The sequence below is a fragment of the Stigmatopora nigra genome, chromosome 12, assembly GCF_051989575.1.
Source record: "Stigmatopora nigra isolate UIUO_SnigA chromosome 12, RoL_Snig_1.1, whole genome shotgun sequence".
Classification (NCBI taxonomy): domain Eukaryota; kingdom Metazoa; phylum Chordata; class Actinopteri; order Syngnathiformes; family Syngnathidae; genus Stigmatopora; species Stigmatopora nigra.
The window spans coordinates 9,261,533-9,277,268 of NC_135519.1; the positions used below are offsets into that span (position 1 = coordinate 9,261,533).

Below are 15,736 nucleotides of genomic sequence, written 5' to 3' on the forward strand. Positions count from 1 at the left end.
CACACCGAGTCTGTGAAAGAGCGCCAATCAGTCCATTAAATTCTCCTAATTGCATCAGTACTCGAAAGAACAATTGCTCATTGAAGTGACTGCCAGTGAGGTTTATTACACCATCGTCCGGATAGGAAATTGGTCCATAAAATCTCATGTTTGTTTAGATTAATCAGGCATGTCAGCCAATACAAAGTAGAGCAACATAAGGGCCTTTGGAAAAAATATTTTGGGGGGTTTCAAAACTCATCATCTAGAATAAATACACAAAATAATTTTGTTTAGCTTTAGTGCATGTAAGGCTTTAATATTGACAGCTTGTTATAATAATCGCCCACATTGTAGTTTCATATTTTCAGGATTGACTAAGAACTGAACCATCTGTTGATTTTTTTATTTACTATATTTATTGAGCATTTTTATGCTTTTGGCAACAATAAATGACATGCCAACTATTTTACGTGGGTTGGGGACAGTCCATAAATTTCTGAGTTGTGCATAAGAGTAAAATGGGAAAGCTTATTCATAGTTAAAAATTTATTAGATGTTACTTTACTTGGTAAATAGAATTAATATTCCATGCATAATAACCTCTAGCCCTGCAACGCTGGCTAAATAAGGGAGCAGAAAACCATCTGTATCTATATAGTTAAATTTTTCAGTTTTAGTTTGTAATCACTCGGCACACGTTATGAGTGTTTAAGCAGAAGTGGCAGTGTTTTCTTGAGACAACTCTGAGCAGTTTCATACTAATTGACAGTGATGTGTTCTTCGGGTTGCTACTGAAATTATTCAAGCGCCAAGCTGACCAGAACCACAGTGCCTGACACAGCACATTAATTAACATCAATGTGAAGAAGAAGACAGAAATTGCAGAGAAAATAATGAGAATACGGATGAATTCCCAAAGCAAAAATCTGGGGTTCTACTTCAAATTCCATTTGCCTTATTCCTCTATTTTTTAACATAGTTAAATAACTTAGTCTGGAATAGCAATTATGGCATATTAACATTGCCCTTTTTTTCCTATCATATGTAGTACTACAACGCTATAGCATATAACTCCTGAACCATATTGCTACTTTACAACCTCCATACTCAGTACCCCACAAAGAAAATGTCCTCTTGTCATTGTATTCTTGGTTCTATTTTCAAACAAGTAACATTCCATCCACAATCCAAACATCATTTCAAAAGAAATACTGTTTTTGTGTGCACACTTGATATGCCTTCACAGTATTATCATAAACCAAGAATGACCTTTTAAAGTGTTGAAACGGGGAATTAGAGCTGTGAGCTTTTCATTTGCATACACAAACAAGGGCTGCATCCAGGAGGCATGGAGAATGCTATTTAGCATTTAGTGTAGGAAGGTGTTAAGAGTGGATGCCTCACAGAGGCATTTCTAGAGGTTGCGTCACAGAATGTGACATCGACAAGTCTGTTGTGCAAGGCCACTCTTCTCATCTTGACCTTCTGAATATAGACAACTGACTTCCAACATATAAAACCCATCTATAAGTGGGGACTAGCTATATCAAGTATATGTGATTCCATTCATTATCTATGATACTCATAGTATATAGGTCTGAAATCATTAAATAAGAAGAGAGGTCATACATTATGACTCCAAAGATGTAATAATTTATTCATCGCTGTTACTCAATAATAAATGTCAAGTCTTAGCTCCTTAAAATACTGCATTGTTGCCTTTCACACAGAAAGATGAAGCCAATGATTTATTCTTGTCACCATCTTTTTCAAACATTTCTTTCTGCTCCATGAGGCAGGCTAATGAGAATGAATGCACACTCTGTATTTCCTGTACTTGTGCCATCAATGACCCCGCCAATTTACAACCAGATAGAGATAGTGAATCGAGGGGAAAGACAAAAAAAAACAAAAGTGACAAGGATTTCTTTACGCCTAATACGATTAACATTATAAGTTATTTTCTTCATTATCACTAAAGAATATCCACGTGCAAGATGCAAGTCAGATACACCCCATGAGAGCATTTTTGGATGTAACTCAATTGCTACCGAAAAAAAAAGAAAGAAAAATGTTATAGGCTGCCTATTACTTATATAACCAAGAATCTAAAAGAACATTGCTGCAGAGAATTATGTTAAAAGAAGACTTATAGAATAAATGAATGTGAGCAGTAACTTACTGGAGGTACAGTTTATCCTGATACAATCTAGATGGGGAAGAATAGATGAGAGATAAATTCATCTTTCAACATTGCAGCTGCAGACATCAGCAATACATAGAGTCCACCTCTCTGGGGACATACACACGGACGCTGACCGTTCTCTGATGCTCTCACTTATATTGCCTAGAGCTGCAACATGAACATTAAAAGTGCTACAGTAATGGTGACAGAGAATCATAGCCTGGTTTATAGGAATATGTAAAAATATATTATATTAATAGCTCGTCAGGGTAAAGACAAGTAGCCATTACATCATTGTTTGTCTTCATATGGCTTATTTGCGTGCGTATATTATGAGAGCATTAGATTTTGGTCAGAGTCAGACAGGGCCATCAAGGTTACTTTATGATTTTCGAAATGAAGCATAATCACCCCTTAAAATAGCTTGTTTTGGGATTACTACCTGATCTTACTATATTATTAAAGCTATTTGATACCGTTGAAAAAATATACTGATGAGAAAATAGTGGCAACTTTGAGTTGAATACAGATTAGAATTGTTGCTATTGACGACTTCAAAAAAGGTACTACATTCTAAAGCACAAAATTGATAAAGAAGAAAAATTATGCAGTTTTTAAGTATAGTAACCTTTTCCAGTGGATTCGCATGTGGTCTAAATTCTACCACGAGTTGTCAACTTTCATGACGGACTTACAGAAAGCCGCGGGCAGGCTTGCCTTTATTTTACTTTTACTTTTTACCTCCCTGGTTGTAAAACCTCAGCTCATGTTGTGCATTACGATAGGTGACCCAGTTTTTCAAACCCCCTCCCTGCCTTCATTTTTTGGCCCTGCCTGTCGTGTGTTGTCAACCGCAGCAGAAAAGTGGGCGCAAACAGCCAGAGACCAACACTTGCTTGCCCATACAGAAAATGCTCAGATTTTGAAGAGGAGCCAAAAAAAGTGGCATTTTGATACCCCCTTATACGATAATCTATATCTCCCCGTGTCTAGCCCGTCTGTCTCTCCATCATACCTACAGTATCTCTTTAGTACCTAGGAGGAATAAATTAAATGTGTGGGTGAGCATTTCCTTGCTGGGCTAAAGCAGCTGTGAGCTCAAGTGGCAGTAAGCAGAGAGCCGCAGACACTTGCCATTGAAAGCTTTGCACCATCTCCTTCTATTCAAGAATGTGAACACAATAATAATAATAATGGTATGTGCGTGAAGTCTAATGCATGCGGTGGTGTGGTGGCACATTTGAAAGACTTGTCGGTCATAATTTAGCTCAATTTGACACATGACTTTGCTTCTGCAGAGGATACACGCTTGAGTCGCTACCTAAATTGACAGTCAGCCGGACGCGGCCGCTCTCCAGTTCCAGACGCAGTGTGTCGGCAGAATCCCGGGAGGTGGTGGCGATTAGGATGCCATAGGCTCGCTGAGATCGAAAGCGCATGGAAACATCTTCAGCTTCTGTGTGCATCACCACTGGTAGCTGGACCTTCATAAACTTGCTGCCGTCATAACTGAGAACTGTTGCCTCTGGAAAAAGGAGAGAAAAGAGCAGGAAAATGTAAGATTGGTAATCTAGAAAGTGGTTATTTGTGCAATCAAAGTTAGTATATACATACACATACATACATACATGCACACTTTATATAAATAAATATATTAGTGATTCAAATGGTAGAAAATAAGGCCAAGTGTGCTCAAACCACACCATGTGCAAGTGCATGTCTGTCATTCCACTAATGGTGAAATGCTATTGAATATTTTAGCTGTTTTCCTATGTTAATACCACTCATCCAAAATGCTAGTGAGATTTTGAGTGTGCTTACAGGGTCAGAAGCATGTGCATCTCCTCTACATTTTCGGCACTATTATTCATTCTAAAGCCAACATACATCCACATTTGTTTTTTTTATGGGGTGGAAAGAGAATTCCCAGATACACAATTCCAAAGCCAAAAAAAACTTTGAGAGATTAAACAGGGAAAACCAGAAAATACCAACTAAAATAGCAAAAAAAAGAAATCTAACTTACTGTGGGTAACACAAAGGAATACCAGGCACAATAATGCATATTTGGATGTTGGACATGCACAGAAAATAATCTGAAAAAGGGTAGTCCATGACAAAGCCTGATAAGAAAACAGGCAAGTGACAAGAGGTAGGATTGGCTGAGACACAAAAGGGCAGATCACAACAGGTGAAATCAATGGGTGATCACAATGATGTCACACATAGGAAAAAAAAGCCTAGGGAAAAAAAGAGAAAAAAAAACTCAAGCCATGCATTTGCCTACTAGGAATTGCAGGCAAGTTTAGTAGACATTTGTGACCCGTAGCACAGAATAAATGATCACCATGATAAGTCTTTGCAACATACTAAATAATGTCCAAACAGAGAGCAAATTGCAACAAAGATTTAATTCTACCATATTTAGTGGCCTCTGTGGGTAACAACAGCAAACCATCATGGAATAGGGACGCAGACACAATTGTATTCCACAGATGTGAAGATAATGGATACTTAAGTAACTATAATATAGTACTGCATGAACATTGTGTGCATGCGTCACTACAACAAACTAAACAAAGACATTGGTGGAGGCAAGTTATATTAAGATCAACATGATCTGAGGTTGCCAATGGATTTAGAATTTCGAGTGTCTGCTCATTGCACTGCATTAGACAGCTGTCTGGAGACATGCCAAGGACATTGTTTAACGCTAGCAGGAGTTTGTAACTGCATTTCAGAGGACGTAACTAAACCGCAACCCAATAACAAAACCATTACTGCTCTCGTGCTTGGTGCTTAGACAGATGTCAAAGAGGAGTGAGGTAGAGAGTTTGGGCATTATTGGGTATCACTGTCCCATACAACACCTCATAACCACTTTCCAGTCACACAGAGTCACATGTCACATCCATCCCATCCGGAGTGATTCAACCAAATCCAATTTCTGTATGTCCCTCCAGGGGTACCCTGCAGATGACGAGTGTGTGGAAAAACGAGTCACGCTGCTTCCTGATAGACAGCAGAGGGCAACATTTTGAAAATGTTACAGATATCTAAGCTCAAGGTCCTTAATACTTGTCTAACACAATGTGCTCATTCACAAATGATGTTATTATCTACTGCATTTTGCCACTCTTTGCATGTTGTACACATTAGTTTATTCTCTTTAGTTCCGTTTTAATTATTTTTCCAGTTTGTGACATTTTGTCTTATTTTCTGAACTGCTTAATCCTCATTAGGATCTGGCATTTATATGTAAATCAATTGAACAGAATCAGGCTGTCAATGTGCCCAACAGAAAGCTGTCACAGGGCAGATGTAAGCCACCAAACTAGACCAAGCATTCTTATTCCCTCATGTAAAAAAACAAAACGCCATTGTTGCGTGGGCTATTCAGAGGAGTGTGGATGTGTTTGTATCCGTGTGATGTGACAAATTAGGCTCTGATACTAACAAGGGGAGGAAATGGCAGACATGAGACATTTTTTTTCCTTCCTACCCCCCCCTCAGGAGAAGAGTCTGTGCAGGAAGGGGAGCTGTCAAATGCATCTCACAGGATACGGACGTACATGTCAAGGTACAGGGGCACGAGGTCCTATCCAATGTACATTTTCCGGGGAACAACTGTCAAAGGTTTGGGGGAAAATATACGTTCAAGGTTGTGGGATAATGAAGAAATGACAATAAATGATTCAAACACACTGCCCCGTTCGAAAATCACCATCTTACAATGTACAATGTGTACAATCCAATAGGTAGACTACAATAAGTAGACTTCAAATGAAGCTAAAGGACGGGATTCCAGCATATTTCAGACTCATTATATCATGAAATTGGCATAAATGTGTCTCCGATCGGCCATGTTGCTGTCCTGTGGCCATGTATCATTGGGTCCTTTTTTAAGAATCTGAATTTTTATAGTATTATTACGATTAGGAAGATATGTGACAGCTACACGAGGGTTGAAAATGAAGTTCCACATCCCTGAGCACATTGAAAAAAAGAATTATAATGAATTTGAGTTTACAAATTAATCCACTAACCCTCTAGTCTTTGGTGATAGTATCACACATTCCTATCAGCTATTGAGAGAAGCTAAAATCACTATGTAAAAAGGAAATTGGAGAATTGATATGACAGCTAATTCTCATTCCTAGCCCCTGAATCCTCTTAAAACTCTGTTCGAAAAATGCAAAACTGCATTTTTTCCAACCAAACCAAATACCTATACGATAGAAGAGGTTTGAAACAACTGAGCCAACCATTCTCTGATATACAGTAATAAAATATGGGAAATAGTTATTTACAATTATGTCAATTACACTCAGGATGCATTAGTTTGAAATGTTAAATTCATTCATACTGCTATGTGTATCTATATTGAAAACTATTTAATCCATTCCTGTTTTAGAATATGTTTATGATATTTTCATATGCACCTTGCAACAAATTATAGGTGCTATTGTGGGTGTACACACTACTTATTCAGTATTGATTAAAAATCTACATTTAATGCAGATGTTTGGTGCACTCAGCACTCTGGAATGTCAAATCTCATTAGGGATTATGTGCATGTCCTGCTACCAGCCAGCCATCTGCCAACATTCCTTGGCCTTACACTAATATTTGGGCTAATTAGCAACTGGATTAACAATGTAGGGGTAGACATTTGGGAGGCATGTGCGAAATTGCTTTGTCTGCTTAATTAAAATCTCTTAAAATAGGGCAAATAGCTTCATGCCTTACTCTCGAAGCCCCCGCCTAATGTTCCTGCAGCAATGTTGCCATCGTTGTCCTCCTACACCATATGTAATTGCTGTACTTTGCCACCGGGGGGTACAGCATGCACGGATAAGTGAGAGCTGGGGTAATTCATTTGACAGCTCCTCTGCCTACTGGTGCCTGCTGCATCCGACCAGCATCATGGCAATCTGGAGACATCAAAACAGCTGGCAGCAGACCAGGAAGCATCCTCCGTACCACCGCTCCCACTCATTCGCACATTGATGCCAGTGCATGAGCAGACACAGTCAGGGAAAAATACAAAATAAATATATATATAAGGGGGAAAATAGATGGCAGATAAGCACCCTGGCCAAAATACAGTAAGACATTGTGAGAAGAAAAGGGATGACTGTGACTATTAAATAATGGCTGTGAAGATCCTAGGCTTTCTTTTCCTATTGCTTAAATTTCTAGTTAAAGTCAAATCTGATTCTGCCTTTTCAACCTCCCACCAAAAAGATAATTATCTTTCAGAAGTGAAGTAAGTAAATGGTGTGTGTATTCAGTTCCTGGTCCAGTGCCTATATTCTTGGTGTCTTATTAGGCAGAAATGGAGCACACGTGAACCTTGGAAAAAGGCAGTGTAGAATTGTAGGCTCAATTTGGCACATTAAAAACCAATGTGGGATGTTCACTTACAGAACATTTTAATTAAATGTTGTATATCACAATCTTCTGCCTTTGCTTTGGATGTATTTTTTTGTGATTTTCGTCTGTTTTTGGTTCAAGCTATCACCGTACTTCATGTTTTGCAACTGCAAAGCTAAAATAAATGGTGTCATATATCAGTAATCCAGTGAGTTACAGTGCTTTGGCTGCAGGCTCTTCAGTTTGAGAAAATGGAATGAGAACTCTCTTTTCTCCTAAAGTAGCACATCAAGATGTAAAATAAAGTTCTCATTCACATATTGAATTCATCTCAAATGGGACAACAAATGAAAGGCTATTGCAACAAACATGAGAGCAAAACGAGTATAAGGATTTAAAGGGAATTATCCCACAGGCCTTCTGAAACAAAATGCTATACCATGACAATGTGTTATTGACCTGGAAGTGTTTGTACACCCATTTTGTCATGCAATCTATAACAAACAATGCAGCATGTTTCCCAATGAGGAAACCTGGAGTGCATCGCACCATGATAACATTGTCACATGCTTCACTACCCCTCATTTTCAACATTTGCCTTGCTTATTCTTTTTTTTATCATTCCATTAATAGGCATACCGTGATAGTTATGCAGATAATTGTTTCAACTCTCTTGCCAATTCTTTTCATTGCCATAAGACCACTTAAAAACCGACTATAGAAAAATCACCTACTGCAGTTTCTAATAAGATTATCACATTGCAAGCTCATATATTTCCAAATGGAATGCACATTTTACAGGTAATCCATCTTAATTAATTAAATAAGACAACATGTTCAATTGCCTGTAGGAAAATTATATAAGCAACATAAATAATTGCCCTCCATAAACAGTGAACAAGTATGTAATGTTCTGATCAAGCTAAATTCTGATTAATTATGTCAGACAGACTAATTTTATGGTCAAAACCCACCAATCTAATGTAGGCAAAAAGCACAACCACAGCCTTGCTGAGATTTGCACTACATGAAAACCACACTCATAAAGTAATGATATAATTCAAGGAGATATATCAAACTGTAGATCTATAACAGAATCCAAATGAACTCTATCACTGGCCCTAGCACTTTTTTAAATTTATTTATTGTAATCAAGCATATAAAGGAAGGTTTCATAATCAGCCAAGGTACAAAAAAAACCTTCCTAGACTCACTACTTGCATCTGTCTCCTAAAGAGCAGAAATGATAAGCATTCACCAGTTTTGGGCACAGGCAAGTGGTTTGCTAAGTTAAAAGGTTAACAAGAAGACAGCCAATTTGCAGGGTATTGTGCATCAGAGATATGACCGCCTGTCTGCCTCAAAAGGTGCATCAGTCACCTGTCATTCAACACAGCTATACAATAAAGGCTCCCTAACACGTTCTGCTGGCTTGCAACGGTATGTTAACATGATGTTCTTCTCAAATACATCTCTAATAAAAAAATAAGAATCATAAATTTACATATTTTAAAGTGAAAGTATTGTTACAGAGAAGCCTGGTGTTATTTCTTTTCTTTTTTTTTCAAAGGCTTAAATTCCAATTCTCTAATCATAAAGTTAGGATGTTCAGGAAAAAATATATAGATTTTTGTCACAGTTAAGAATGTTCCAATTCATAAACTAATGTCTTAAAGTTCACTCTGTACTTGTTCCTTATTTCATGTTATTTTTCTTGTTTTTGGTTGTTAAATATATATATTTTTGGGGAAAATCATTGTGGTATCTCCCAGTATATTTTCTTCAAAATCTGACAGAGGAAGAATTAAAGGCAGCGCTAGCATTTCAGCCACAGCGAGAAAAGATGACCTACCTCTTTCACAGGAGCGACCCAGGTATCCAGTTCCTGAGCAGTCACATACATATCGGTTCCAACCTTCTCTGCAGAGGCCGTTGTTTTGGCAAGGATTGCTCAAACACTGTTTGGGAGGCTCCTTAGAGCACGAGGGCTTGACTCCGGCAGCCTTCTGAATCTCAGCCAGGCGCCGCACATCTTTGCTTTGTCCATCAATAAATAGATCTCGGATGCAGCCGACGTAGCCATAGTTAAGCAGAGCTGTCCACACTTCGGTGGGGAATACCAAACCCATTTTGTTCTCCGGCAGTCCACCGAGATAAAGATTATCATCCAAGTCCAGAATCTCACTTTCTCCAGGGGCTGTATAGGCCGTTCGAAGGGTGTTGACTGAGATGGTACCTAAAAAAAAGAAGAAAAACAGGTATTTTCCTCCCCTTTTTTTTTGTTTTGTCACAAAATCCAGAAAACTCATTGAAACATGGTGAAATAGAGAAGTTAGCCTAATTGGTGTTATCTATTGAGGCAGGGTCAGGGCTTTCTTCATTTAGAAAGACTGATGAGACTTGATCAAACACATTTATCACTAAGGAGCTACTCTATTAGTTACCTAATCCTAGATCCCAAAGTATCCTCCTCTCTACTTTCCCTGGATTCCTCATAATACATCTCATTTATCTTAAAGCTGTCGTCATAAAAAAAAAAAAAACTGTAAGAGAGCAGAGAGGTGAATAAAAATTTGGCAGCCCTTCAATCATTTCAGCCAGACGTAAAAAAAAGAAAAAGCCAGCCATCTTTTTGAACTTGATTAACAGTCTGCAGTGTTTTTCCCTCCGTCTCGCCTTCTGTTTGCCTCTCCAGCATAAACCTGCAACAAGAGTGTGTGTGTTTCTTCACCATGATTTATTGCTCTCATTCAGGTTTAATTCTCGATCTGGAGAACGGTAAACAACAGAGGACATGACTGGACTGTAAAATTCAGAAAGTGAAGGGCCGAGTGTGGAAATTGAATAAAGTGATTAATTTGTACATGAACTTGTTACTCTTAGTCTAGGTGCCATTGTGGATCTTTAATTAATAACTACTGCCTATGGCTACCTCATGCAGGGATCTATAAAGCTTTTTTTTTCCCTGGAGAGAGAATTACGCTAAGGATGCTGCAAAATAAAATTGCTGTTAATAATAATTTGCATTTTGAGCGGCAGATGCTTGAAAAGAAAAATATGCGGAGCTAATAGTTTATTTCCTACGGGCAAATGTCTTTATTGTTTGTCACAAAATGAGGGAAGAACTTTTAAGTTTCTTTTCTACTCAGGTAGAAATCTGGAAGGCCAAAACCTCATTAATTTTCATTAGGACTGTATGGCATTTAATGCAGCCATTAAAATAGAGCAATTCCCATTTTATTACAGCTACAATTAGCTCGCACGAATGTGACTAAACTATCATTAATTGTATAAATCATGTTTAGATAGTAGTTGTAAATATGTAGTTAGAATATGGTAAATTATGCAGATTGTCACTGTCACAACGAAAAACACCCAAGGGCCTTAAAAGGATGTTCAGACATAGAAACAAATCACATTTATGTACTGAAAATGTCTATAGAAAAGCTGAAAATTAGTGTCCCATTCAGAGTTAGAGTTAAGCATTCTTTTTGTCATCTCCTAAATCCCCCAACACACACTACCCAAACATTCGTCCCTCTGTGTTGGTGTTTTATGATATTCAGGCATTGTTTAATAACCCACGGCAAAACAGTCAACTGGCTGCACTGCATCAGAGTGGTTGCAAGCCATGAGGCATGCAAAATAGGATGAAAAGGAAAAAAACAAAATCATGGACTGTTGGAACCCGGGGAACTTGGCTTCAATTCTGCAATAGCCCGCTGAATTTCAACGTAGGCAGTTTCTGCCAGGGTACATAGCCGAGGGTCCATGGTCCTTAAACAGACTGCCTTTCCCAGCCAGTAAACAGAGCATTGTTCTAAAGGAGCTGGCAATGGAGTGTGGCATGAACCTGACTAAGTGATGAAGTCTGCTTTACCCAGCATGTCCACAGTTGCATTATTACTATGAGAATCCCTCTTCCGTTTTTCATGGTTTTGTAGCGATATTATACTCACTTTGAGATATATTTCTACATTTACTTTTAACAATTGGCAATATTATACATGTCAAATTTTGGATGAGTAAAAATGAGAGTGAGCGTTTTTCATTTGACATGCCGGCATAACTGTTATTATCAGCATTAGTATTCAACAAATACTGAAACAGTGGAGGGCCCGGACTACAATTATTATCCTCGTCCCACCAACATGTTTTAGCCCGTTTTGACGGTACCGGCCTCACACATCTGTTCCAATGCTAAACTGCCACAATCGAGTGGCCCTGCTCTTTTCAGCCACATCTGTTGTGACTTCCATGTTTTCCACACTTGACAAAGGCCACCCACTACACAGCCAGAACAGCTACCTCCAGGTTAAATCTAATGAGCACACTACATCAAACTCATTACTGGCTAAACTTTTTTTTCTCGTCCTAAAGCAGATACGTCACAAACTTTAGTGCGGTCAACGTGGTCAGTGATAGGAGTACTTACCCTTTACTTTTGTTTACCAAGCCCCAATTAACAATATGACAAGGCCATGCAAACGTGAAAAGTATTTTTTCAAGATCAATATATGCATTTAATTAGCTTTTCTTTTCAAAGTCAAAGTTAGATTGATTTTAAATCATCAGTTCACAAAGTTATCATTAGAAAATGGAGTGTTTTAATTACTGTAAGGTCAGAATACAGCTTTTTTAAAGAGAAGATTAATTGATTGCAAAATTATCAGCCATTAACTTATTTAACTTATTGTATCAATTAATTTTCTCTTCAACATTGATAATCCGAATGGCAGACTACACCCTAGACAGGTAGATATATATTTGAAATTCTTACACTCATCTATATGTGAATGATATCACTGTATGAATAATGAAACAATATATAAATATACATATAGATAGTCCAGTGGAGGCTTTCAAAATTGATGCGAGTGGCAGACTGTGAGCATATTTAAAAGATAGGTTCAGAGTGCTCTGCTTTCTTGTCACACTCCTGTAAAGCAAGTGTGTAAACACAGTCAAGCTACATTGTGGAAAGGCACTAAAGAATCCCATGGGGACTTGTGCCATCACCAGGCGAGCATCACGAAGATCAGAACGCATACAAACATTTTAGGACTATGTTTGGAACATCATTCATTGCCAAAAGGCTTGAGCGTGTGTGAAAGCTGCAAGCATAAAAGAGGAGGAGATGAATGTAGTACAAGATGAGAACATGGAGATAAAGATGTCTGCAAAGGGCATGGGGGAGGAGAGCACAATGACAGATAAGAAAGCTGACGATGGCACAGCATCTGAGTTAGGCACAGGAAAAATGAGACCTTTGGTCAAACAATATGAACAATAGAACTTGTTGAAACATGACGAGGAATTACCCAACTATGTTACTTTCAAAGATTCCAGAGGTTTGACCCTACGCTTATTAAACTAGAAAGTAGAGCTCAAGTAGCTTCTGCTTCAGTAGCCATGCACGACTTGGCATGATACCTCCTAACCGCACTCACATATCCCCAAAATGTGTTAAACCGGGGATTAGTACAATCCAGTTAGGACGATATGGCCAAATCTCTCTGTGATTGAATTCTCTGTAGGGCGAGAGCTATGGTTATGTGCTGACTCTGTCTGTGTGTGTATGTGTGTGGCAATGGTATGAAGACTATGGCAGGAAGTGGAGCTGACAATTGAGCAGTGCCCATGTATTATATCTGAGATTGACACCACTCTGAGCCTAGAAGCTCTCACTTAAAAGCAGAGTATCACTTAGAACTCTTTTGGGTAGAAGGTGCTGTCTGAGAGTTAGAGTGGATTGGCAGATTTGCTTCCGACAGGAAGAGCCTTCTTAGATGAATGCAGAAGGATTGTTTTTCCCAATTGTCCCAGCTCAAGTGTTGCTCATAGATGATCCGGCTGCAGATAATTATGTTTGGCTCTTGTAGTCCACTTGAATTTTTATTCATGTAAGTGAGTATTGATAGAACATCTGGTATCGAGTAAATTGCAACATCTTTTTCAGGTTTAATATTGCAACTCCTACTAGTTGTACCAGATTTTTAAATTATTATTTAATCAGTAAAAGTGGGGGTGGACTTATAAAATGCAATCATTTATTATTTTCTGTTTGTTTGTTTCATCATTAGTAAGTAGTAGTACATTTATTTGTTTTGCTTTCATAAAGTCCCAATCATGAAACCATTATTCAGGCATAGACCATTTTTAGATACTTTATCATTCATGTTAAATGAGTTATTAAAATTAAGAATGAATGTGCACTGGTTTAAACTAAATTAATCAAACTGTATCGTCTTTAATCGTCCTGATAGACATTAGAATAGTTTATGCAGAAAAACACTACAACCCCATTTAAAAGAGCTTTTCTGTTCTCTGGTCATTTTCATACCAGCCATTAGCTAATACGCTGTCAGCTGCAGTATATCTTTTATGCAAATTTTGGTGGATTTTGACTTTGGCAGCGTACAGTGTGCTGACATGAAAACTATCATGTTATTCCTTTGTATAAAAAAAGGTGAAAGTGATATTAGAATTGTTGAAAATATTTGGTTTTGAAGGAACCACAACTGAATAAATCATGAAAGATACATTTGTAAAGTGGGAGTGTAAACCACAGCATGCCTTTTTGACTGAAAGAAAATGTCCCCTAACTGTAGTGCTTTCATTTGAAATGCAGCATCCAACTACTATAATGTTGTAGTGTGTATGTATCCCAAAATGGAAAATAAGAGATGAAGGGCTTTTATACACTGTTGGATTTACCATCTCTGGTAAATTGGAAATGCGTGATTTGAAAGCATGGTTTAAGGCTGAATTGTAACAGGGTGCTCTCAATGGACAATTTGAGGTTTTTGCATCCCTTTTGTATTCAAGCATGAACAAATTGCTGTTTTGAATTGGATGAAAACAAGACAAATTATTCTATAATGTCATTAGTGCACATCTCAACACCACACTGTGCAGCAACTGTCTTGGTCCTGGGAGAGACCACCTCCTGTTTCCATGGAAACTTCGACAGGGTAGACCGAACAGTAACTAGAAAAAGCTCAACAAGATTTTTCAGAGCATGTATGTGTGGACAAAAAGGATAATGAGCACCATCAAAGATAGAAAGTATCTTTAGTATGACCCAATATTAGCAGCACCAGTATGCCTGTATTTGAAAAGTTTGGGTTTTGATTTCATGTCATATAATTCGGTGGTAAAAATGACAACTGAATTTTCATGCCTAATAACCATGCACATTGTAGCTCTACTTAGGAACAAATCCAATTTTACCTTGTGGTATCAAGAAATCTAAATTCCAACTTTCGAGCTTGAGAGTAAAAACTACATACAATTTCCACCTTCACATTACAAGGACCTGGCCTGCAGCACCTGTTAATAAATTGATGCCTAGAAAGCCAAATCAAAAGGGACTTCAACAGCAAATCTGGGTTTAGGGGACATGCCAGGAGAAGGGTCAAAAATGTATTAAGGCAAACATGACTGGAAGGCTGACAAATGGGGTAAATTCCAAGCCATATTTTAAATAAGGCATCTCCTGCTAAATGTACATTAGAGAATGACAGTGCAAGCAAGGTAGAGATTCAGTATTATTTATAGGAATGCTACATGCAGGCAGCTCAGTGGCCGAGTGCTGCGAGGGCTTAGCACATCAGCCTATCAGTTCTGGATCCTCACTGGGCTTCCGTGTGTTTTCTCCGGGTACTCTGGTTTTGTCCCAAATCTACCAAAAACACGCATGGTATGTTGGTTGAACTCTCTAAATTCCCCTTAGGTAGAAGTGTGAGTAAGAATGATCGTTAATTGGCTTGTCACTGATCTGGGTGTCCTATTGCCTCGTGTCCATAGTTAGCTGGTATGGGCTCCAGCACCCTCCGTGACCCTTGTGAGGATAAGTGGTTCGGAAAAGGAATAAATGAATGACACATGGCCAAGTGTGAAATGGAATGGGATTATGCATATGATTTCAAAAAAAATGCTGGTCAGATAGACTCTCGCCTCAAACTAATAATTCATAAACAATTTTGTTTTCAGATTTACACTTTTTTTTAAAAGAAAGAATGAGTAAAGGGTCTTGCCCTATCAATTAATGGAAAATATGGGTACTTCAATTCAGTATTTCATTTTTATTTTGAGTGGGGAATTATACTTTTAGACACTTGGTATTTTAATTTGTTTTTTTTACTCGGACATTGTCCCTGTTCTTGTTATTTACAAATTGTTTTAGTTTGC

The 15,736-nt window shown here is 38.1% G+C and overlaps 1 protein-coding gene across 35 annotated transcripts in view; it reads right to left on the minus strand.

The window, feature by feature from the left end:
• The window catches only part of LOC144205579 (neurexin-1a-like), a 198,040-nt gene that overhangs the window by 76,996 nt on the left and 105,308 nt on the right, over window positions 1-15,736 (minus strand). For 24 of the 35 annotated variants that reach the window (XM_077730020.1, XM_077730048.1, XM_077730040.1 and 21 more), the window contains 3 exons: window positions 9,396-9,779; window positions 3,489-3,692; window positions 2,165-2,191 (listed from right to left, as the gene is read on the minus strand). In XM_077730020.1, the coding sequence (XP_077586146.1) occupies window positions 2,165-2,191; window positions 3,489-3,692; window positions 9,396-9,779 (615 nt within the window). Of the gene's footprint in view, window positions 1-2,164; window positions 2,192-3,488; window positions 3,693-4,193; window positions 4,292-9,395; window positions 9,780-15,736 lie in introns of those variants that run through there. The other 11 variants (XM_077730052.1, XM_077730051.1, XM_077730060.1 and 8 more) reach the window with 2 other exon arrangements.